Source organism: Plectropomus leopardus, chromosome 4, assembly GCF_026936395.1.
Source record: "Plectropomus leopardus strain MGB_pleo_1.0 chromosome 4, ASM2693639v1, whole genome shotgun sequence".
Lineage (NCBI taxonomy): Eukaryota > Metazoa > Chordata > Actinopteri > Perciformes > Serranidae > Plectropomus > Plectropomus leopardus.
In genome coordinates, this window is record NC_142179.1 from 22,336,566 (window position 1) to 22,361,994 (window position 25,429).

General features: G+C 40.0%; 1 protein-coding gene across 1 annotated transcript in view; it reads right to left on the reverse strand.

Annotated features, from left to right (window-relative positions):
* Positions 1 to 24,975, reverse strand: part of ssbp2a (single stranded DNA binding protein 2a) — a 65,358-nt gene extending 40,383 nt beyond the window's left edge. The window contains exon 1 of the mRNA XM_042487546.2: positions 24,661 to 24,975. Within this exon, the coding sequence (XP_042343480.1) occupies positions 24,661 to 24,716 (56 nt within the window). The 5' untranslated portion in view covers positions 24,717 to 24,975. The remainder of the gene's footprint in view (positions 1 to 24,660) is intronic.
* Between the last annotated feature and the right edge of the window lie 454 nt (positions 24,976 to 25,429).

Here is a 25,429-nt window from a genome sequence, read left to right on the forward strand (position 1 = left end):
TTATCTTTCTTTTATTTGGGTTTTTAGAGCTTTTTTCACAGAAAAACAACTGCCTGAAAATGATGCTGATAAGAGTGTGAGGCTGAACACAGAAAACTGTTAAAATGCAGGCTGGAAAACCAAAACAACAGTTAAAGTATGAAAGAATGGCTGAGTCTGATGGTTATGCTCTGTGGGTTAATCATCTCTATCGCACTTCTATCACATCACATTCATTACTTAAAAATATTCATTATAACAGCGTCAAGTCCAATTTTAGAGCAGTTACCTGCTATTACTTACCAATACGCAAAAGGAGGCTTATGATGGTATATGACCATATTGACTGCGATATTGATGATAACCATATTTACAAATGAAATAACAATATTATGTTCATAATGCTCATATGATAATATGTGCGCCTCTGAAATCAATTCCATTTCTTTCTGTTTTTGCTTTCTCTCCCTACCCAAATGTCATCCAGGTGCCTTAAAACTATGTATTAATTATTGTTCTTGTAAACTTTTGTACAGTTTTGGTTGCAGACTCTCTACACCTCATTACACTCATATTTTGAGAGTAATCCACTTGCCAAAATGAGAGACAAAAAGCACAATAACAGATTGAAAGATAAATTGGACTTATAGCATTATTCTTATTTTCAGAAAATACTTTGTAGGTATCGGGATAATATTGTTAGTGTAATGCAAACCTGATTAATATGATTGATCAAATATGGAAATGTTCGATTAAAATTACACATTGTGAGGGTACTGAAAATCTCACACCACATCAGGTCATTCCTTCCACATTTGAAACTGGGACAATACTGTTTTCTAAAAAGTAGTGCACATATTTGGCCCATTACACACCTTTCAGAGACACATACACTGACAGTGGCAGTCAGTGTATGTGTAGGAAGACACAGTGACTCTGAAAAATAGCATTTATACTAGATGGGGCGGTTGTTTAATGTTAATGATAAAGCTGTCACAAAAAATCCAGGGAGTAAGGTGTTGAGATTTAGCAGTTATACAGAACAACAACTGCAGACTGAAGTCTCTGTGTCAACCAGGGATTAAAGGTTCACTATGCAGGATTGTGGGTTAGTGTTTGTAAACACATGCTTGCAAGCAAAAGTAAAAGTAGAAGTCACCCCTAGATTAATTCTCATCTGGAGTTTCGTCTCTCTTCGCTATATTTGCGTTTTTTTGCCAGTGTCTTTTGGAGCTTTGAGTGCTGTGGGAGTACATGTTCATATACGTACCGAACACAGTAAAAGAAGAAGAAAATGATAAAATACACACTAAGTCTCTGCAGAACAATACAACACCACACACTTGCAGTGGGTCATAAGTGATGATTGAGATAAGCATAGCATGGTGAACACATGTTAAGTAGTGAAACACAGATTTCTGTATTAAACAGCAGTGTAAGATGCATTTTATTCTTCTATTTTGGTAGAATTTGACAAGTGAATTCTGAGGTATAACTTGATAGACAAATGAAGGAAAAAATAAGAACAAACAGCTGAAGAGTGAAATGTTCCCCTCTATCCAATTCCACCGTGGAGCAAAATTACAGAAAGAGAGAGAAAATGTGAGAAAGAGAGTGATGGGGTGACGGGAGCGTAGCGGAGAGAGATGAAAGGTTCTGGTGAAGAGAAGAGAGTGAAGAAGGGGATTAGAGAGACAGGAAAAAAAGAGGCAGATGGGGAGGATGGAGGTGATGGGTGCTAGCGGATGAGCCCCAAGATGAATACACGTGAGATCTGTAAACTTTCATATTCTAATGTTGAGGATTCTCACTGAGCAGTGTCTCAGTTAGCCAAGCACCCTGCTGTGACCTCCTTCTGCAAATTAACACAAAACCCCGCAACAAAAACAGGCTAAAGAAGACCTGATTCTTACCATTCTCTAAGAGAAAAAAAGCAAATGACTGCATGCTGCGCTGGAAACATAACATAAAGAAAAGACATAATAAAAGATACATAGGCATACTATGCCGCTGAGTATTCACAGGGTTTCATTATATTTTTATAAATGAATTTCAATGGGTTCTGTGCTAGAGGAAATAACAATGGAAAAGTAATCCGAGATTGAACTAAGTCACAGTCAGGAAGTTGAAATACCGTAATTATCTCCTGGATATGCTTACCTACTACAAAAGACTAAATTGCTGTCTTAAATCTCTGCTGTGTGTGTTCACAGCAAAGAATAATGTTAGTAAAAGTGACACCGTGAAGTATGCACTGAGAGCTATAGTGTCTTTGAAGCACTTTGCTTTCAAGCGAATGGAACACTTTACAGAATAATAAAGCAATAAGGTGAAATAAAGTGACTCCTTTAAATTCCCCGTAGACGAAATAGCAATAACACCTTACAATAAATTAGACCTGCAGTAAACTCCGGTTTGGTTAAGCTCATAACATTTCCTTAAAGCATGATTTTCGATGTATTTTGTATTGTTGTAAATCAAATAACCCATTAGGTGTCTTTCATTCAGTGTCGGTGAGACTCTATCTGTGCATCTTTGCAACTGCAGCTTGTCTGGCGTATGTTGTCATGATTTTTTAGGTGCTTTTTTTGGCCATGTTACATAACTTTGCAGCATATAGGACTGATGCAATACTGGCAGTGACAGCAGTAACCCCAAGTACAGAGGCAGCTAGTACAAAACTGAGTCAAGTTGATTTCGACTGAGCAACATGCATCAGCTTTATAGGGCCAGTCAGCATTAATAAGTCAGTTTTAAAGGCTTTAGATGTAAGTAAAAGAAAAAAAAAGGATGGTTCTATATAATGACTGCATTTGAAGACTTAATTTCTGAGGCTGATACCAATCGGGAATTTTTCAAAATTAGATAACAATATACAGGCGATAGTACTTTTTTTTATCTAATTCCATTAAATTGGAGAGAAGGCAGACATCGCTACAGCTTGTATCTAAAACACTCAGCAGCTAAAATAAAAAAAAATCTACACTGATAAACTACAGGTACAAAAGAAAATATGTATTTTTGATTCTGAGGTGAGCTGTCTCTTTCAGAAAAAACGCTAACACTACTCTGGACATTTGACAGTGTAAAAATCAAGTTATCATTGCTCTCTGCAAGACAAACTTCATAATGATTCGAAATTATCTCAAACTTAGTTTGGCATTGCTGTACTGCAACTTCTCGTTAATTATCAGCTGACACATACACAGATACATCTACAATAAACTAATATCAGCTGCTCTTGGCCTGGCTGATTTAGCATGCATTACACTGGTGGGCTATGTAACTGTATTCTGGTGGGTCGTTGTCCAAAAGTGAGTCACGGCTCCATTCTGAATGGACCGCAAGGGACTTGCAAACATGTCAAGTTTGTAAAAAAACAGAGACATTTCCTGAATAACGGACAGCTACTCAACAGAGACAGCAAACTAGCTCAACGACATGGCCAAATGCAAGTATGACGCTGAATATGTTAGACTGTGTTGACCTTAAACTAATGTCCCAGGAGAAATCTGGACCCCATGGCTTTGTTTGGGAACCACTGTTCTAAGGTAGGCTTGCAACGGTCTGAGATAAACATCTCAGAAAATATTCTGGATTTACAGTCACAGGGTATTACAAAATTATTATTATCAGTCAGAAACACCCTGACGCCAACCAAACGTTCTATCACTATAATTATTACTTGAACCCATATTTTAATGGAAGTTGTCTATGTGTCAAAAGTCTCCGTTTTGAGTTTTGAAAATAACTCAAATAAAGGTGATATTTTCCATCCAGTTGCATTTTTATCTACACTGTAGATAAGAAACCCTATTCTAAGGTGTTCCTATTAATCTATGCCCCCAGAGTAACCCTATGATGAGACTGGATCTCTTGCACGAAGCAGTGGTAAAGAGCTGAAGCTTACAGATATTTACACCTTTCTGTACTCTGGCCCACTAACAGCACTGTCTTCTCATGTTTCCACACTTGAGCACAGAGCTGCAGGCCACAACACAAATCCCAGACACCTGTCTTTGACTCAGATGCAGTATCATCAACATTATCACCATCATCATAACACCCAGTCTACAGCCAAGTCAAGCAGACTCTCTCTCCGCAATCAAGCCTCCAAAAAAGCCCACCATCAAACAGATGCCACCTGTGGATAAGGATGGCTCTGGCAGCTCTGGCTCCAGACAGCTCTGGCGAGAATAGAGAGGGACCCCGCCATAAAAGCGAGCACAGCGATCAAGCTGCTGCCCCTGCTGAGGACAGCCCTGTGTGTGACAGCCAAACACTTTCCCTGATTAATCAAGCCTAGCAGCGGGGCTTTATGTGCCATTAAGAGCCTTGCTAAATGACTTCACTTCATTCATTAAAGTGGAGCATCCTCTGCGGGTAGAGGGGGCCGCGCTCACCAGACAGACAGACAAGTGAAAGCTGGGAGAGAGACAGTGGTAGGGCAGCGATGAGGGTGGCGGGGGCACTGAGGCAAGATAAACAACGACAAATATAGACCCATTACAATGCTGAATAATTCATCCTATACGCAAGGCTTCAGGAAAACAACAGAGGAAAAAAAAAAAACAACAGCCCAAACAACCATGGGGATTATGAGGCCTTTATACAGTGAGGAGCATCTTCAAAACAGCGCTATTTATGCACACACCTTGTCTGGGAATGGTACAACGACAAGATCATGGCCAAATCGCTTTATGCGGAAAACCAAGTTTCAGTAGACTAATCCCTGATGCATTTTCATTAGAGAAAAAGTATAGTTTTAATGAATCTGTGCAGGGGAGCTGGACAGCGAGGTGCGAGTGGATTCTTTGTTTGAAAGTGCTGCACACAGTAGATGCTTTGTTTGAGCTTTTCTTTTAACTCCTCTGCAAGCACACACAAACAAGGACACATACAGTAAAACTCATACAAGCAGTGTGAAGGAGAAAAAGCCAGAAAAGAGGAAGATTATGGAATGCAAAGGCAATGACAAACACTGATAGTATTGAGGGAAGGACAAAGATAGATAATTTACCAGTCAACAGAGAGATAAAGATGTAGCGATGGAGAGTAAGATAAAGAGATAAAGATTAGCAGCAACAAGAGGACTAGAGGGTAGAGAGGAGGAGAGAAGAAGAGGAAGAGAGAAAGAGAGAGACAGAGAGGAGGGAGAGAGTAAATGATTAATGAAAGGAGCTGGGAAGCGCAGCGAAGGGAGGTCAGGACGGAGCAGAAGAGGAGTGATGCTGCAGCCTGTGAGCGAAACTGAAAAGGACAACATTATGAACATGCCTGCTGCTGTCACACACCTTTATCAGGGAGGATCTCAGAGAGAGGCCGAGCTGGTATTAGGCTGGCGCATCCCTTTAACGCTAGATTTGCACAAGTGGAACTGAACTTGCCTTGGGAGACTGGGAATAATATGAGGCTGAGGTGCAGTCAGTGAATGAGAGATTTTCAACCCTTTTAATTCATAAAGACAAAAACTAGCTGGTCACATTTGACAGATTTTTTTGCTTTTGTGTTAATTGCTAGGGGTGCATCATTTGTGAAATTCTGTGTCAATATCAATGTTTAAAATAACAGTTTTGTTGTTATTTATTTAATTGTTGTTATTTATTTCCCCTTTGGTACCAGGGAAATCCTCATCATAAAAAACATAACCAAAATGTTTTAAAGTCATTTAGTCCTTCTTCATTACACTACCTTTGAATGAGTACAAATTCAATCATACACATTTATGAAACAGCCTTTAATATAATCTCTAAAATGGTAAACACCTTTAAAAATAACTGCTTTAAAGGTCTTTTAACAATATATATCATATTCCCTCTCTAATGTCTATTTTAAATTACTGTGAAAACAACAACATATCATGATATTGTTATAATTTATACGCCCAACACTTCTGCTAAATAGAGATTGAACGCATCATAATAACTCAATGCAACCTCCGTCAGCAGTTAGTTCTGGTCACTGGCTGCTCACAGCTAACGTTAACTAGCTCTCCTCCAGTCAATTTCAACACGTTTTTGTTGTTCATAATGTAGCAATATCAGAGAAAAAATGGTACATCCCCTTACATGTCAATAGTGAATTTACAATGTCCTTTCGTCCTGCAGGTGTTTAGCCAGCAAAAAATTGATAAGACAACAGAAAATCATCGCCACTGCTATTGGTGAACGTCATCGTATTTGCCAATAGGCTAATGGCAGTCAACATGGCGTATATCAGCCGATACCAATTTTTGGTTGATGAATCTGTGTAACCTTATTATTTACAAAGTAGTGATTATAGCATATTTAACTGAATAAATGCTTCAAATAACACCATAACCTGCTTTCAGATAAAGTTTTTATCATCAAGTTGAAAGAAAACAACCATCAACATTGGGATGTATTATTTAAGTGTGACTTCCATTAGACTCCTTCAACTATCTCAGTCAAATACATGCCTTCAATTAATCCCCAACTGGCAGTGTGCTGTGGCTCTATCGCTGGCTGCTTGCTGATGCATTTCTAATTGGTATTTTTGCTGATGGTCACAAGTTAAATCTATATTCTCCATTACCCTTTCGCGGCATCCCCTGGGGCCTCTCTAATGGCCCCTGCTAAAGGCAGAGCACTTGTATTGAGATATTCATATAGAGTGTATTCTCTCCGATGCTGACTGGCCTCTGCATAGACCTCAGGTTCGGTGCACAGTTGAGAGTTGGGAGGAGCAGTGAAAAGTTCACTCCAGCTTTGAAGATTAACAAAACACGCATCATAATCCGGCACTGGAAGCAGCCTGAGGAGAGACACTCGTACTCAAATAAACTGCGCTTTATCTGCCGCGTTCCCTGTTTTGTCTCCACTGAGATGGTCTCACACGCTGCTTTGTCGAGCAAATGTTTGTCGTAGCCTTTATCCCTCTCACTTCCACAACACATAGTAAAGCCCTTAGTGGAGCACTGGCTGGGTGACAGGCCTGAATGCTCCAACACTGGCTTGGCAAAGATGGGTGAAGCCTGGAGCTGGCTGACTTCAGAACTGTGTGAGAGGTTGACCAGGCACACAATAAAATCTCTACAGCATCTCGCAGGTGGCCGATTAATGCTGAATGAACTGACCTGGAGAGATAATGATGTTGACACACAACATTGTGCTGTATGTCCTGCAATCAGCTAACATTAAAGGAATACTTCACCAACATAATGATCACCTGTATATCAATTACTCACCCCCTGTCATGAATAGATGAAGAAAACTTTCATGCCACCACAATGAACTAAGAATTCAAAAATGCAGATTTTTTTTTAAGAATTGAAGCAAATGGGGACCCTGTTCAACAGAAAAACTATATGAACACATTTACAAACTCTCACGCAACTCGTGCTGTATAATCCAAGATTAATTCATATACTCAGTACTTCCTAAAAACCTACATTTCTGCTAAAATCTTACCATTTAGAACACTTCCGCATACAAGTAGTAGCACATCTGCATTCCACTGAGTAGAGTTCAAACATGCCCGTGCACACCTCTCGTCCATGAACTGATTATGCACATTTATGCAGAAATGTTTTAAATAGTAAGGTTTTATCAAAAATGTATGTGTTTAGGAAGTACTGAGGATAGACTGGATAAATGAGATTTGGATTATACTGCAGGAGTTTTGTGAGAGTTTGTAAATGGATATTTTGATATATTCTTGCTGTTGTTAAAAAGAGCAACCTTTAACTTATATTTTTCACCTAAGACAGGGAGAGTAATTCATATACAAATCAGAATTTTGTGGGTGAACCTTTAAGAAAAGGTTAACTTCTACTTTCTATAGTTCACATAATAAAAACACAAAATACTACTTGGGTTGTAAACGGTAAGAGGTTTTCGGGGAAACATTCCTCTTGCAAAGAGGAGGAATTTGCCAGTAGAAGGGTGAAATGTCATGCGTAAAAGTATGAGTCAAAAGAATGAAGCTCATATCCTGAAGGAGAGGAAGACTCCTGCGTTCTTTGGCTCACCTCAGTGTAAACCTTGTGTTTACCTTTCATTAACTCAAAATCCCAGAATCTTCTCCTCCCCCTCCCTACCCTTGGGACAGTCCAATACAAGGTGAACAATAAGGCTGTAAAACACACTTGAAAGGCAAATATTAAAGCAGCAAAGACTATAATGTTTGAGTTATGAATTGTTTAACAGACATGCATGAACAACAACACTCAGTTTTTGTTATATTAGCATATTTGGTTAATTTTTTTCCCCTCACTCACTCCCTAGAATACACATTTTATAATAGCAAACACCCACTAGAACCTGAATGTAACATATCTTTACTTGATTTCTGCTGATTGACTAATCAATCAATTGCCATGAAACACTTTGGACTAAAATGTTGCAATAAACAGTGGAAAACTCTGAATGCACTTTCTGGATCCTTTATGTGAGAGAAAAATAATGCACAACTCATGTAGTAACCCGAGCTACGTGGTGAGCAGGATGGAGACTGATAACAGCCAACTTATCAAGATACTCTGACCACAAGTACAACTGCTGTTGCAAACCTCCACCCTTTGCTGCTAGGACAACACATGACTCCAAGACTACACCCAGAAGTGGTTAACATCAAATATCCTGTGCATGAGAAATAGTACACAGATAAAACACAAAGTCGAACAGAAAGAACAGAAAGCTAATTAACTGTAAATAATGTGTAAACCACATTAACTAAATATGATAAAGTGCTAAATGTCTTTGTAGAGGCAGTTTAAATAAATAAGTGTTACATAACTTGAGATGGGGATGAATGAATGTACAGCGACACTCCTTGAACAATATAATTAAAAGTGTTGGTGTATGTATGTCAAATTGGGGCTTATATTAAAGAACTGATGTGTAGTTGCAACCTCATGTTAAATTAAATACAAAACTATCACATCTTAAAAAGAAAAAGAAGGGAGAAGGTATTTTGTGACTTTACTACATGTATACAGTGATTTGCTTTGGGTGTAAACTACTTTAGGGCTGTGTCTTTATCCTGATGTCCTAATTTGATCATAATGCTTGTTTTGTACAACTAACACTAGTACAGATTCAGATTTGCAGGCTATATTGCAATATACAATGTATTTCTTTATAGTTTGAAATCTCCTCTAAACTACTGTAGACTACTGAAAAACTAATCTGCTAAATAAACTACTGGATTATTAAATGATGAATTATTATAATAAATTCAAATAAATTACTGTTATGATGTAATAAAATCGAGCACTGTATTCAAATAAATTTAAATTAAGTACTGCCATAATAAATTAAAAGTCCTGTGCAGTTATAATAAAGTTAAATTAAGTAATGTTATGATAAATTAAAATTAACCACTGTATTGTTAAAATAAAGTTAAATTGAGTACTGTTATAATAAAGCTAAATCAAAAACTGTTTAAATTACTGTAATGTTATAATAAAGTTAAAGTACAGTGATAATAAAGACAATATTACACTGAAAGACTATATCAAAGCAAAACCAATGGTGCTTTTATTCTGAAGCAACAGCTCGTCCCCAGCCAGAAGTGTCGATACATGTTATCTACCAGCTTTCAATACTTTCTATACTCTATACTAGTTCCTATATTAGTAATATTTGCAATTCACTTGTGCTCCATGGCTGCAAAATGTGACTAAATGATGAAAAACTAGCCTCGCCTCACACACTATCTCTCAGGGGAGAGGTCTAGACTGACAAGGGAGTGTAAGTGACAAATAAATAAATACAGTCATTTTATACAGACCATGTGGAAAAAGCCATGACATATCGAGTATAATCAATACATCGCCCACCTCAGTTTATTTCAACCAACACTTGTATTTTCATCCATTCACTCATAGTTCTTGTTGTGCTTTTTTCTGCTTTTCTGTTTAGATTTCAGCTTCATGTCATTGGACCAGTTGTAGTAAAATAAAACTAAACTGTTCACCTTGTTGACAGAATAAAAATATTGATTAATTCATCCATTTGCTGTGTGTTTGGTTTGTTCAGTGCATACCAGATTATATTGACTGTCTGGTGGCAGCTCTGACAGGATACACTCCCACACTCGCATCTTGAAAACAGCAAATTAGTGCAGCTGCAACTAAGACTTGAAAAGACAATACAATAAAAAAGGAAGCATTCCCCCGCCCGATACAGGCACAATCAGACAAAGTGAAACAGTTCTTGTTCTGTCAGCAGTGCAGAGACTCCACTGTCTCACACAGCAGACAACAATGCCCAGGGCTGAGATAACAGGAAATGCCAGCTTATCAGAGAGCGGGAGAAACAGAGAGAGAGCGTGATGGGTAGCTCACTGTTTACCAACACACTAATTGAGCAAAAATTCAGTTGTGCCCTTTACATAAAAATCTGTCATTTACATATTAGGTTTCAGCCAGTGAGATTTTTCTACAAGTGGAATTTGTTTGCAGAACATGTAAAGTGGATAAATCAAATAAAAGCGGGGGCAAATCCATCACTTTCTTAATTCGAGTTCCATTTCATTGGCTTTGATTTGTTTAGATTGAGTCACCTCTCATGGGGAGTTTGTTTAATTTCACAGCTGAAAGAACACCAATGATTTTTAGGAGTGTTTTCCTTGTTCAACTTTCTCTACAAGCTATTACAGTAAATCTTGAATGCAACACAGCCATAAAGCCCAGAATATTAAACTGCTGTTTACAGAGGGAACTTAAAGAGTCTGATGACAACACTTAGTGATCATACGAGGTTAATTACTGTATTCTTTTAAAGGCTGTTTCCAGCGTCTCGCCGGAAGAGGGGCGTTTAATGGATTGTGAGTGTAGCGGTAGTTGTAGCCTACATGTAACAAAAAAATCCCCAGCTCTGTATACAAAATGGCAAAAACACTGGTACTGTATGTCTGAGGTTGGACGACAGTTTACCAGTTTATCATGATATAAAGCAGAGAGCACAGCAAACAATAAAATTTGCAAGGTTTGAGTCAGCAACAAATATGGCACTTTTGTACATCTGATAAATTACTCACAGAGGTTGACTATCAAAATAATTGCAGATCTGTTGATGGACTAATTGAAATTAAAAAAGTGAAAGTACAGTGATTACGTTTATATGCACACTAATATTCCATTATTTTTCCAAATATGACATTATTGTGAATTTGATACTTCGTATAAACAGCTTATTCCATTTTGATATTTCGAATTAGGCCAATTTTTTGTTTTTAAATGAAGCACTTTCCAATTACAACATGTAAGATGTGCCACAGTTATTACACATATCCACACTTATTAGTGGATATGTGCAAACATGGCAACGCAGAACTTTTCAAGAGGGTGGTTGAAGAAATGAAGGAGGGACACTGTGTTTGTACTGTCAAACAAGTCTACCACCTGTGGAAAACAATTTGAAATTTCATATTTTGATTGGATAAACGACATGTTAGGGCACATTAATCAGAGCATGGATGGATACATTCCACAAATATTGGTGGTATATTTGTTTTCACTAGCCAGGTAAACAGGAATCTTGTCTTTTTCAAAATAAGGGCAAAATCCAAAATATTTTGTACACTTAAACATTGTCCATGCAACATAAAATATGATCATGAAGTTGAATGAACATCTCTCTAAAAGTGAACATTGTAACCAACATGCAGGTACAATAGTTTTCCTTGCAGGGCTGTATGTATTAGACTGCATTAGTTTTCACTGGGAATGCCAAATAAGCACATAAAACTGACCATACGAGACGCCCAGCCCCCAAATTCTAGCCGATGCTCATAGATTTTGCTGGCTGAAATGGCACAAGCGGATTTTATCATTTGTACCAAGCTATCTCATGTTAGCTCCATGATTTGGTCAAAAACATTGTCTCAGCCTGACTTCATAATATTACAAGCTGACTGTTATTAAAACAAAATCCCTGTAAAACAAAGCCACTTGGTGGATATACAAACATAATATCGTGCTGAGACGTAGTCCATACATACATGGACATTTCCGAATACGGGATTTTCCTCATTTGTGCTCAAAATAAATCCCGTCCACACAAGCACTTGTTAAAAAATTCTCCATCCAAATGAAAACACAAAAACACAACTGAGGTGCTGTCATAAGTATGCTCAACCAACAGCCTGCAATATAACCATAAACCATCAGCTATATAGGCCAATCACACAAAGAAGTAAAAGATAATGCCTGAAAAAAAGCCATAGCCAGAAGGCTACCTGGCTGCAATAGCTCATCAAGGAGGTGGGCATTATGTAGCAGTGACCCAACCGCACATCTTAATGTCTCCGTTCCTCAATATAGTGGACAAGTAACTGTACATTTCTGTATAAACATGTCAAAACTCCTGTTAGCAAGGCTAGAGCCAGCCCTGTTTTGGCCACGTCTGTCATTGCATGAAATGTTAACTCATTTGAGTCGCATCCCAAAGGAAATTCGGTGCACACTCTGACATCATGGGCTAAAGACTGTGATTTCCCTGTCTACACGTTAACGCTGAAAACAGAGTACTAAACAGCTGCACCCTGAAAGTTAATTTACAAAAAGTTTGTTTTCAGTGACCTTAAATGCAGTTTTTGTGAGGACATAAGGCCAACACATAGAATTTTATTTTTTTTAAATCCCCACATGTGGATTAGGCCTGAGGCAAAAGGCTATATGTAAAAAAACAAAAACTAACCAATTCAAATTTTTAAAAACAACGTTTGTGGAATGCAACAGAGAGGTATTTAGTCCTAGTATTATAAATATAATAAGGTAGTACAATCGTACTGTTGTTTTGTTCTTTGATTGGACAATCACTGTTCTGGGGAGGGATTACTTCACATGCTCACGTGCACGTATGTTTTCAGTAGATTAAGTTGTTTTTACTTTAGGATCATCTCTCTCATGTATGCACACCTCCCTTTCTTTCATTCCCACTTACATTCTCTTTTACGCACTTAGGAACACACACGCACGCACGCACGCACGCACGCACGCACGCACGCACGCACGCACGCACGCACGCACGCACGCACGCACGCACGCACGCACGCACACACACACACACACACACACACACACACACACACACACACACACACACACACACTGTGGATCTGAGGTGTTTCGTATCTGCCGTACACACCTCCCTGTCCCTAGTATGCAGCATGTGACAGCCCAGGACACTCTCCTTTCCTGCCCACTCTGCAGGCCGTCCAGTGACACGCCGTCCGTCATTGTTCAGCTCGCACAATGCAACATTCCACAATCAGCAGCAACTCCGACAAAACCAGAGGGAGAAGCAGACGACTGGGAGGACTGCATTGCTCTAATCTTATAGGATTAGAATTCCTTTCTACGGGCTCTAATGGGCCTCTATTCTTTTGAACAACAGAGCTTCGAGATGAGATAAAAGAAACTGATACAGATGAAGGCAATCTGGAGCAATTTAGAGAAGAATGTGAAGCTATTAAGGCCTGCACAGAGGCTCGGGAGGAAGTATAAATAAATGACTAACCGTTCGGAGAAATACATCTTGCTGCAACATGAGGTTGTATAAACTTACAGTGAAATGTATGCACTGAGGTGTCTGTAAATCAATAGCAGCACACACTTATAAAAGAAAAAAAACATAACTGTACTAAATTAGCTGCACCAGTTAGTTAGCTGCCATTACTGGATTTATCTTAAATAATCCCACTGTTGCCCTGCTCGGCACCTTGTGTCCCTCCTTTATCTGTCCTGCTGCTCAATGGTTGTGAAATTGTGGCATTTAGAGGACCTCAGAAAGTCAAGAACTCAATGTCAGAGATTTAAATCCTAAGTGAGAGGATATACTGCATGCATTCAGAGGGGAGAAAATGTCATGAAGGACTTTATAGGGATCAGTGGACGGACAGCCTGCATGTTGGTCATGTGAGGACGGTACATTTATGGAGAATTAAAGTGGAGAACTCTGTGGCTTAACTTCACAAAACAGACAAGGGACAATTGAGGCCAAGATGTAGAAGAACTGAGTACAGATGGAAGGCACAGTAAGAGAATGTGTGTGTGTGTGTGTGTGTGTGTGTGTGTGTGTGTGTGTGTGTGTGTGTGTGTGTGTGTGTGTGTGTGCGTGTGTGTGTGTGCGTGTGTGCGTGCAGGAGAGAGAGAGAGATACAGAGAGAGAGTGTCTGAAGCAGTTCCTAAGCCTGGCCGTCACGCATGCTTAACCTTGCGCTAGCGCCTGTGCGATGCAGCTTGCATATCAATGATGGAGGGATATCAGCAGAGAGGCCTTCAACCAACCTCCACTACACTCGGCAGGCAGGGAAAGCACAGCAGCATCCGCAGTTACACTATGTGGCACTTTAAACCATGCTGGTGAGCACATGGAGCAGTCATACAGTAAGAATGAGTGTGAAAAATACACACATTTACATTCAGTGGTGGAATGTAAATAAGTATAAGTACTGTACTTAAAGAAGTATTTCACCAATATAAAGAAGGCCCTCGCATAAAACTAGTTATCTACACATACTACCAACACTGTTTTGGTACAAAGCTGGTTGAAAATCAGCGAGGTACCCCTTTAAGTACAAATTTAAGGTACTTGGACTTTGTATCTTCCTTTCATGCCAATATATACTTTCAGTCCACCACATTTCAGAGGGAAGAATTTTTTCTGAAAGCTTTAGTAACTACTTACTTTACTGGTTTAAATATTTGAATAAAAACCATGAGAATGTAAATTAGATTACTAAACAGTTTACACAAGTACAGCTACAATTATTAGTTAATTAATCAATTACCCAACTGACAGAAAATGAACTGTCAACTATTTTGATAAACATTTAAGTCTTTTTCTGTTTTTCATTTATATAATTTTGAGTTTTTCTGGGTGTGTTTGTTTTTTTACATATTTCAACATTGGGTAGTACTTTTACTTAAATAAAGGAACTGCATACTTCTTCCACCACTGCTTACATCAAGAAATCGGGGAAAAAAGTACCTATACATATAATATTATACTGGAGAAGCAGAGTAGATAAATGGCTAAAATAATTCATGTTTCAGAAAATCAGATGAATAAAAGTAACAAGCAGTAGAGCTTCTCTCAGCTGAGCCTATACACAGAAAGTGTTTCCACTGACAGCTTTTACTTTTGGCTGGAACTCTCAGGTTACAGGAAGCGCTTTGAGGGAGCGTCCCTACGGCGCTGTGGTTTGGAGCAAAGCCGGGCATATTTGGTGTCACCAGGGGCCACAAAAAAAACATCTTGACAAAACCTCAAGTGCTACCACTAACAACATGAACAAAGCCTGACAGCATGATCGCAGTTTACAATCATGGTCAACAAAGCGTACGATGAAATGCACCCCCCTCTCTGCTTCATAGTGCACCGATCTGAATCCTCCACTCCCCAAATGTCAGTATCTCAATTGCAAACATACACCTGATACACTGTAACTATTGCAGACAGGATGAGTGGGTTCCTTAAGAGAACTAAGGAGAAAGAAAAGATATGATGTGTTCCTAATTAAAGCAGACGCATTCAGGGACACCCATGAGGTCTTCAGGGACCAACACCGGGTGATAAACTCACTCATCTGTGCCCTACGTCTTTTGAAGGGAGTGATAAAAGACTTTCAGGATGCTGTGCCCTCCCCTCCTCTCTTCCCCCTTCTTACCCACACACTATCTGATGCCGACGGAGGCCTTTTGTCACGTCGATCCTTCTCAAGGACCCCAAGGCGTCCTGTGAGAATGCCTTCTACAGGGTCCTCTCTGTTGATTGACATGTCACCCCTTTTTCTGCCTGTGTCGATCAGAGGCTGTCTCCCCTGCCTCACACAGCTCAATAAGAGGCCGCTGCTTTGATAGCAGTTCTGTGGCAAGTTACATCTCTGGCAGCGGGGATAAGAGAGAAACTAGGAGGGATGCCAGTAGATAAAAGAGGACTTTTAACAGCCTCTATGTGTTCAGCAGGTTAAAAAGTGTTTTCTATCAGGGCCTTGTCAAACTGTCATCATCACTTTTGTTTGAAGACAGCTCTGTATACCCAGAGAGAGGAAAAAAAACATATCAGAGGTTTTCTTGTAATCCCAGACTGATGCTAATCTAAAACGCTGTGAGGATTAAATACATCTGCGGCAGTTTTAAGTAGATATCTTTCACTGACCGTCAGTATTGCTGGAAGACAACAAACGGATAGCGCTGACAGTTCTCTGTGTTGTAGCAGTTGTTCACAAGCATCCCATGAGAGCTGGGGAGGCTATTAGCTGTGTAATGATCACTGGATGTTGTAGTTCACATTCACACAGGCAGCGTGACAGACAGATGGAGGTTGATTTTGAGGGATGAAACATATGGGGAAAGTGCTGTAAGCAGACAGCTCAGATGGGCTTACAGACTTACACACGCAGTATGCTCTTTATTGACCCAAAGCAGCAAAGAGCGGAGACAGATACACACACACTATCACACATTTCCATATTGATCTCTGGAGCTAAAGTTGAGGTCCACCACGTGGTGCTTATGTTTGGGTTAAAGGGTTTCTTTTTACTCCGTCACTGGACTTAAGCCAACAAAACCAGGTGTGGCTACTTACCAGTGTAAGTGAGCCACAGAAAGAGCGAGATGCGTGCAGAGTGCAGAGGTCCGATACACAGCCATTATGGAGCATTAGACCATGAGGTCCTCTAGGATATCACCTGACCTTGTCTGACCTGGACACAAAAACTCTCTCATTCAGTCAGCCCTCCTTTTTTAACCTCTCAACAGTGGCATATCCAGACTTTTTTTACTGGGCTGGCCGAGTGGAGCACTGACTTTCGCAGGTTTGGCAATAAGAACGAGCACTGCTTCACATGTCTGCATAGTTTTACATAAGCTACCCATACCTACTTTAATTACTAACATTACAGTGTCTTACATTCCTGTTTATAGTTTAGTTTAAAAGATGTATAGACCTACCAATCACAACACAACCGAGTGACACCACACAAATGTAAAATTAGACAATGTTCCTCCAAAAGTAAAAAGCACAATAGCAAGTATAAAGTGCCAAAAAAAAAATAAAAAGCCAAAACATTGAATAGGACTGTGAGCGTTAAAATGTTAAACTTTTTAATAGTGTTAATCGTTGGCCAACATTTCTGTCTTTAAGGGGCTGCTAGAGTAATGACACTGGTTTCATATTAAAGAAGACAGTGGTTCATACCATGTCATACTAGCTTCTCAGTAAGGGGGCGGAATAATGCTCCAAAGGTAGGCTAAATTTTGGCAATGGAAAAACAATGGCCATTTCACAGGGGTCCCTTGACCTCTGACCTCAGGATATCTGAATGAAAATGGGTTCTGTGGGTACCCATGAGTCTCCCCTTCACAGACATGCCTACTTTTGCTAGTCCAATACAGTTTTTTGCTGTCATTTGATTTCTGATCAAGACGATCTGGTAAGAATTGCCTTACCCTGTCGATATGGACTTCAAAACTGTTTTATCATGCAAAATAATGGATTTGAAAATATGTAATGAAAAACTGCGATTCATCATGATAACCTATAATTTCTGCAATTAACTGTGATTCAAAAAGATAATCATTTGACAGCCCTAATTTAACGTAAATAAGCCTGTGCGAACGAACTTTTTTAAAGTTGCATCGATTTATTTGTATATAAAATTAGACGGGCTAGACACACATTGCTGCCTCTCAGGTTTAAGACTGAATTGCACCGATAAATTAAAATTCAGTTTACTCATCAAACAGTTCCAGCTGACTGGGCGGATAGCCAATCATAATGGGGTGGCACCTTGAGTGGGCATTAAAATTTCAGGGCCTGGGCCAGTGTCACCCCAGAACACTCCTTAGATACGTCCCTGCCTCTCAACTGTATGTCGACCTTTGAATCTGTTAGTTTGACGCTCATTTTCCAAACTCTCATTTCACCCGCCAAGTTGACCAACAACATATGTTTATCCCCCGGCTACATTCTTTTTGTTCATGCTCTAACAAATGATCCCACTCTCCCTTTCCTCTAATGAGTGCACCTCTATCATTTTTCAAGGACACCCAAGATGTGGTAGTAAACAAACAAAAAAAGTCATCAATTACATTTGTAAGGTGGCAGCTGGCACACACAAAATCAGATTCCCCGCACAGTCGATGCAAGGCATTGTGAGCATACACTATGTGCGTGTGTGAGATACTGCTCTATTTTTATTGTAGTTCTCCTGTAATGCGACTCACTGTCAGAGCCAGAGTGGCAGCCTGAATTGCTTCTGTCGGATAAACACTCCCAGCATGCACTGCTTTGCCTCAGTCTGCGCAATGCTGCATTGGCAGCCTCCTGGCAGGATTCTGAGGTGTCTCGGTTCAGAAGTAGCTGTGTGTGTGTGTGTGTGTGTGTGTGTGTGTGTGTGTGTGTGTGTGTTCAGAATGATGATCCTTACAGCACTAGAAATGCTTAAGTCTGCACCAGATTTGTGGTTGGCACCTGAACTACAGACTGAACAGCAGTGGCACTTCCTATAGTTTGACTTTGAGAATATGTTCTCATTAATCTGATGAGTAAAAAAAACAAAGCACACTTTTTAGGAAAAAGTCCTCAAAACAGGTATGCTGCATATGTCTAAGTGATACGACAAGACTTAGAAGCACGTGTATCTGAAGCAGTGTTTTTTCCATGATTCATTACACAGAAAAGAAAAAAAAAAAAAGGAATGTGTACTATGCGCTGCAATGCAACTCGCTCAGGACCACAATCCCAGAACTATGTGGAATGTGTCCTCTAACTGCCAGTGACTGAAACCTACACTCGTTGAACAACTGCAGTACACAGTCAGTGGTCGTGTACTGTCACTTCGAATCAAAATCAAGTGCAGACCGTAACACAGGTACAGCCAGAGAGAGAGAGAAGAGAGAGCTGAACAGTGTTGCTGTCTGAGAACCAGGGAGAGGGTGTTCGCTACAGGCACATGGGTGTAAAGACTGTTTCCTATTCAAGTCTCTGTTGTCTTAAACCTTAAAGAATCAGTTCAAACAAATCATAAAATACACAGTTGTGATGGTAGAAGTGGTATCTAGCTTTGCAGACAATTTGGGTTTTATTGGCAGATGTCCCTTTTACTCAGCGTAATCCATAAACCTCGCTGCCAAATATTTGTGACGGGGACTGCAATTCTTTCTACTGAAGAAACTGTCTTAATCAAAACTATAGTGACCGCTACTAATAAAAAAGCTGCTAAGAGGCTAAGCAGGCTCCTAACAGTGACTTGTTCAAAGATGCTGAAGTCCACAGATGCGGTTTATGGGAATTTATTAACAAAAAGACAGGAAACATTAATAACTGATGCAAAGCAAAATAAAACATGATGTTAAGGGTCAACAGAAAATATCAGAGCCAAACTCACCCTCTCTCTGTCTAAGTGCCACCACGCCTATGAATGAACAGGTAAATAATGTAAAACCACGCCCACCCTATGACAATTACAACTACCTGAAGTGAACGTAACCAACACGGAACAAAATGATCAATACACATTATGGCTCCTACAAAAACTATCCATGGCGAGGTCAGGGCGTTTGCACGGTTCAACATTAAGGTTTTTTTTTTTTTTCATTTACTCAGTCAGGCAAGTGGGTCAGGAATATAGTTGCCAAAAGCTGATCTTTAGTTGACCTTGTCCAGATTGCTTTATTTATTAGTGGTTGTCAAATAAAAATAAAGATTAAAGTTAATTATCAGGTTTAATCTTTCACCCTAATCCTCTAATGCCACCCAACTAAACTCGTGTTGTCAGGATAAATGAAATTCTCACGCTCCAGCTCCTTTGTATCATTCTCTGTCCCCTCTCTAAATTTAGGACATTTTTGCAGGTCCATGAACGCAGCACAGGTGTGGAGTTTGATTAGCACAGATAATAATTGATCAGTCCATTCGATCAGATCAATTAACAAGAGGAGCAGCTACTGCAGAGGCAAATGAAGGCAAATTTTTCATTTTCACTGCACCGGCCATTTCGATGCTCCGTCAGTGCCGAGAGAACGCTCTGCGCCCCGAGTGTGTTTCACAAAGAATACCTGAACAACATATATGTTCCAACGGCGTACCTAATAAACTGTCCAGCCTTAAAAATAGCACATTGTTAAGTGAAGCCAAGGGATGCATGGAAATGTCAGCATGTCACTGTAATGATCAGAATCAGCCAACATGCTGATTTTTGCAGATATCACAAACCGATATTTTTTTTAACTGACAAAGTAAAAATGTTCAAAACATTAACTAAATTGTAAATCGTAAGTATTTTTCTTATTTTGTACAATTAATGAGCATTACATCTATTTTATATATATATATATATATATATATATATATAGAAAAGCATTGTATTTTATGTCTCCATCTGCTGGTGGGCCATAATGACGGGAGTATGCATAATATAATATTAATTCCACTCCAGAATTGACTTGATGACCACTAAAATTAGGTGGGGAAAAAGGTGGATATATCGATTTCAGTATCCCTTATTGGCCAAATGAGTTATTATATATTGGCATATTGGCAAAAATTCAAATATCCTGCATCCCTATTAAAGCCAGATGTTGATATTGTGGCGGGCCGCCACAAAAAAATGAATGTGTGGGAAACCCTATGATCAGTACTGCACATATGCAGCTCTCAACAGAGATAGGAGGGAAGGCGGATGACTCACTCCACAGCTAGTTCCATCATCGGCTCTGAAAAACAATGTGTTTAATTGGGTTTTTTTTTTAACACCACTAGATTTACTAGCCAAACATGACATTTTACTTGCCCCTGGCAATCAGGCAATCTTTATTGTTGAGCCCTCTATTGTGTCTGCACAGACATGTTTCCATTTAGTTTTTAGAGCTTAGAACAACACAAACAAAATCCCATTTACTATTACTGAACTTGTGTGCAGCTGCACTTCCTTAGAAGCAGAAATCTCATCCAACCTGGACTATATATATATATATATATATGGCATGATACCATTAACATTAAGCGTGACATTATGTCTCTGTTTATTTATTTATTTTTTATAACTTGAATAAACAGATTCCTCAAAGAATCCTTTTCTTACTCATCTGCTTCGCTTTATCTGCACATCCTCCTCTGTTAAGGGTACAGATTAAATAGCGGAAATCAATAAGTGACAACAGCTTCAGCCACATCTTCAGTGAACTTCATGAAATGCGCGTCAATTATTTTGTCCAGTCGGTGCTTTCTTACTACATAATCTATGTAGAAAAGGATATACAATCAGATGAAATGTCAGGTAGATGGGCGTTACTATAATAATTTAAGAAAAATAGTTTTCTCTTCAGTCCAAATTCCCTTTGGTGTATTTTAACATACTGCATTTTTCTATGGACACAAAAAATGTATTTTTTTTTTTTAACTCTCTTGAAGATGAATTACATTGTTTAACAAATTTTGAGCTACTGAATGTTACCTTGATTCTTCACGCAGAACTCCTTATATGTCTGAAAGTTTTTCATATCAAGAACAGGGAGTTCAACTGACATGCAATGTCCACACAATTTCTACCTGGAGAGAAATGAGGCTTCCTTCATTTTGTTTGGAAATTTCAGGCATATTCTGCAGACTGTAAATTTACACCTTTATACCGTGATTAACATAGGATCTTTTTAAAAAGTGCTACATTTTGTCACTCTCCTGAAACAATATTTTTATCCCACTATATAACTTTTTATCTCCAAGTATGCAAACTAGAAAACCACGGGATAAACACTTGTATATCTGTGATATGTTACCCTGCTGAGGCAAAAAAGTGTGTTCCGAAAATGCATCTGTAGCAAGGATACACAGACAAATCAGATTCTTAATGCACACACACCAGTGAACAGAGCTGCAGAGGTCAGTTGCATTTCCAGCTCCTTTACATTTACATGGGCGAGATGCCAGAGCCCCGTGTCTGCGGGGGTCCATCCTGAGGTCAATACTACAACACTGTAAACTAATGATCCAGCAAATTCCCTCAGTCCTGCTCTCTTCCCCTCCTCCTTCTTTTCCTCAATCTGTTGTTGCCCTCAGTCTCTCCCACTCTCTGATCCCCCGCTGTGCTGCAGAAATGAGAAACAACTGAAGACTCGGCGGCGCTGGGCCCGCTCTGCTTCTCCGATACACACCACTGATAAACAAGGCTGCTTGTTAAGAGACGAATGAAACTGTGCCTCGCCTGATTTTTGCCTTTCTCGGCCCCTTTTCATCTGGTGTTTTCTTGTCACCCCATCCTTTCTTTTGCCATGGCCTTGGCATTAACACCCAGTGGAACATCAACTCTCGCCTCGAAAACACTTGTAAACACAGATAACGAAATGATCTGCAACGGCATGGAAGTCTAAATTATATGTGATACCAGCCAGTGAGATAGAAAAGTAATAAGTTTAGAGTCTGCAGGAAAGATCTTGCCTGTTTTGATCTCAAAGACTAATATCAAATATGATCAGTAGATATTAGGACTGGGCGATATGGATAAAATCATCGTGGTACTTTTAACCAAATACCTTAATGTCGATATGATATTATAGGGTATTATAGGGTATATCATTTTTAAGGAATTTAGCCTTTAAAACCAGGTAAAAACAACATTTACGATATTATAATATCCAAAACCTAAGACAATTTGTGGTCTCATATCAGAGTATCAAAATATCGCCCCAGAAGATACCACTTTCAACGGGTCATTTACAGTATATAGATATCCTTTATTTGTGGCTGAAATGTTAAGACTCATGCTCAGTAACACAAAAGTATCACACAAGCCAAGTGTTGAATGAAGTGATGAATGTCAAACCTCTCAAGTAGCTCCAAAAAAGTAGGTCTTCACCTATGAAAGATCATGTCTGACACATCTATGAACAAAGTTTAGGCAGACGTTTCCTTTAAAGACAGCTGGTAACCCACTTATATGCCATGTTAACACAGCAGTGTGAACTCACATCTCTTCATCACGTGAACTAAGCTGCTCTGCAAACTGTCAGGGGACTCCTGAGCAACACTTCTACAAAATAATCTTGTGTTTTCCCAACAGAAAAGCTTTTCACATACAGTACATGCTTACACACACTCACACGCACGCTTACATGTGTTGACACAGAGTATCTTCCAGGCCTGGAGGAAGCTTTCCATCTCTCTGTCAGCGCATGCAATAAGGCAGCAATAGAGCCACACTGTTCAGTCCTATCCTTTTCGTATCGATTGGGGGATAAAGAATGGGGCTCGAGGGAAGAGCTGAACACTCAATCACAATGTTGACAAACATGAGTGAACTGGATTCAAAAGACATGATATGAGCAGAAGCAGCTGGGAGTAGAGGTGAGACGATTAATCTAGTCTTTTATGAACATACTGCCAGGACAAAAAAGGACTCTCAAAGGACACAACAACTGAAAAAATACAACTTAAATGCAGTTTATCTTTGCACTCCTCTCTGATTTCCTCATCAGTTGCAGAGGACCAAACCTGAGAGACACATCGACTCTAAAAATGTGTTTTCGTCTGTTAAAAAGGCATATCATCAATAAATACTTGTTCCTCCTTCCCAGCGGGACCTGATCCATGATCCCTGCTTGCCGACCATCTGACCCCGAGCATCCAAAAAAGTAGTGAGCAGTCATGCCTGATTGAAACTGAAAAGGGGATTCACCTTAAAGCGCTTTCACACAAAATCTGCTATTCTCTGTACATCTAGTTTTGGGATGACTGAATTTAGTGTTTTATGTCATGCATTAGAGGATGTGTTGAAAAGTAGCACCAAAAGATGTGCCAAATTACATACATTCATTTTAAATTTTTGAAACGCAGGTATTTGAAACAAGCTGACCATTCAATTAAAACAATGTCACTGACCTGCCCACCTCCAAACCTGACTTAATTTTAACTTATAAAAGCTCTTGTCTGATAAGAAAAAAAACCCTAATTAGTTCCATTCTTGGGCCAAACTCTGCTCTCTCTCTGTGTGTGAACCCCGTCAGTGTGCAGAAAGCAGCCATATCTTTGCTTGCTGATATGTAAAACAGAAATTGCTGTACATCATCTTCTATACTATAACCAACTATTTTTTCAAAGCTGCCTGACAGTGCATGTCTCGCTAAATGTGGAGCCAACATGACTGTCTGCTGTCACAATCTCATGTACTGTGGCTGTAGGTGACTGGACTCACGGAGCGTGGCATTCAACGCAAGACAAGTCTCTTTTTAAAAACCGACACCTCAAAACGGCTCGCGAGCACTCAAATGCGTGGACTTTGTTGCTGCTTCAACTGTCGACACACGGGCGTGAATGTCTAGTTTCGCACTGCTTGTTTACAAAACTGCCAAATGCGTGTTTTAAAGCACGCGTGAGCCAAAATAACAAATGAGTGTTTAAAATGAAGCAGCCCGGACAACAAGCACAGAAAGACACCACAAAAGAAGAAGAAAGCAGAAACTGCGTGGCACATTCTAGCCTACTTTGGCTAATAACGGTTAAAAAAAAACCCCGCCGACAAAATGTCTTATCTTTCCTCAAATAAATAAAGCAGTCAACTTTCCAAGGTTTGCAGAGCGCTGAGCAGAGAGCTCCATGCCGCTGAGTGTAGCGCCGTGTGCCCTCCCCTACCGCAGCTCCGTGTGTGACTGCCCCCGGCCGCTCATGAACTTCCCTCACAGCCGCGGTTTCCTCCCCCATAAATAAAACTTACTTTTCTCTGGCTTGGCTGTCGGACGGCACGTTGCTACTCTTGCCTTTGGCGTACATGCTTGCAGAGAGCTCCGATTGTCACGCACCTGTCAACCCATCACAACCTCCCTGGGCACAGCCCCGTCACCATGGTGACACAAGCAGCGTCGTCTCCCATTGGATGTCCCGCTGTTCGGGACCGCCCGCTCGCCATGGCAACCGCCAGTGAGTGACAGCTTCAAAACCACGCCTCTTCCTGAATAGCTCCACCCCCAGCCTCTCTCTCTCTGTCTCTCTCTGCTCCACTCTCTTTCCCTCTGCTTTCCAGTGTGTCTGTCTGAAGTCTGTCTGTCTGTCAGTGTCTCTCACATCCCTTCCCTGATTGGAAAGGCTCTCCTGACATGCAGACAGACTGACATACACACACACACACACACACACACACATACACATCCGCACCCCCTCCCTCTATTCTCCTCTCTCATTGCAAGGGGGGGAATTGAAACCGTCCAACTAGGATTTTTAAACAACTGGCTTTGGCTGTTCCTTTTATAGACAATCACACCCTCTACCGACGCACACACAGCGCACTGCGCAAACAAGTCTCGCAAACTGCATTTGCATTGGTGTTTATTTACAAAGGTGTTAAGATATCCAAACATGTGTGGAGCAGAGCATGTTGGGAACAGACAAGCGCTACTGAGGGCCTGTAAACAACACACCCAAGCGTGCACTGTGGGGAGACGTGGCCACAAAAGAAGCCTTCCTTTACATACATGCTTGAAGCGCTG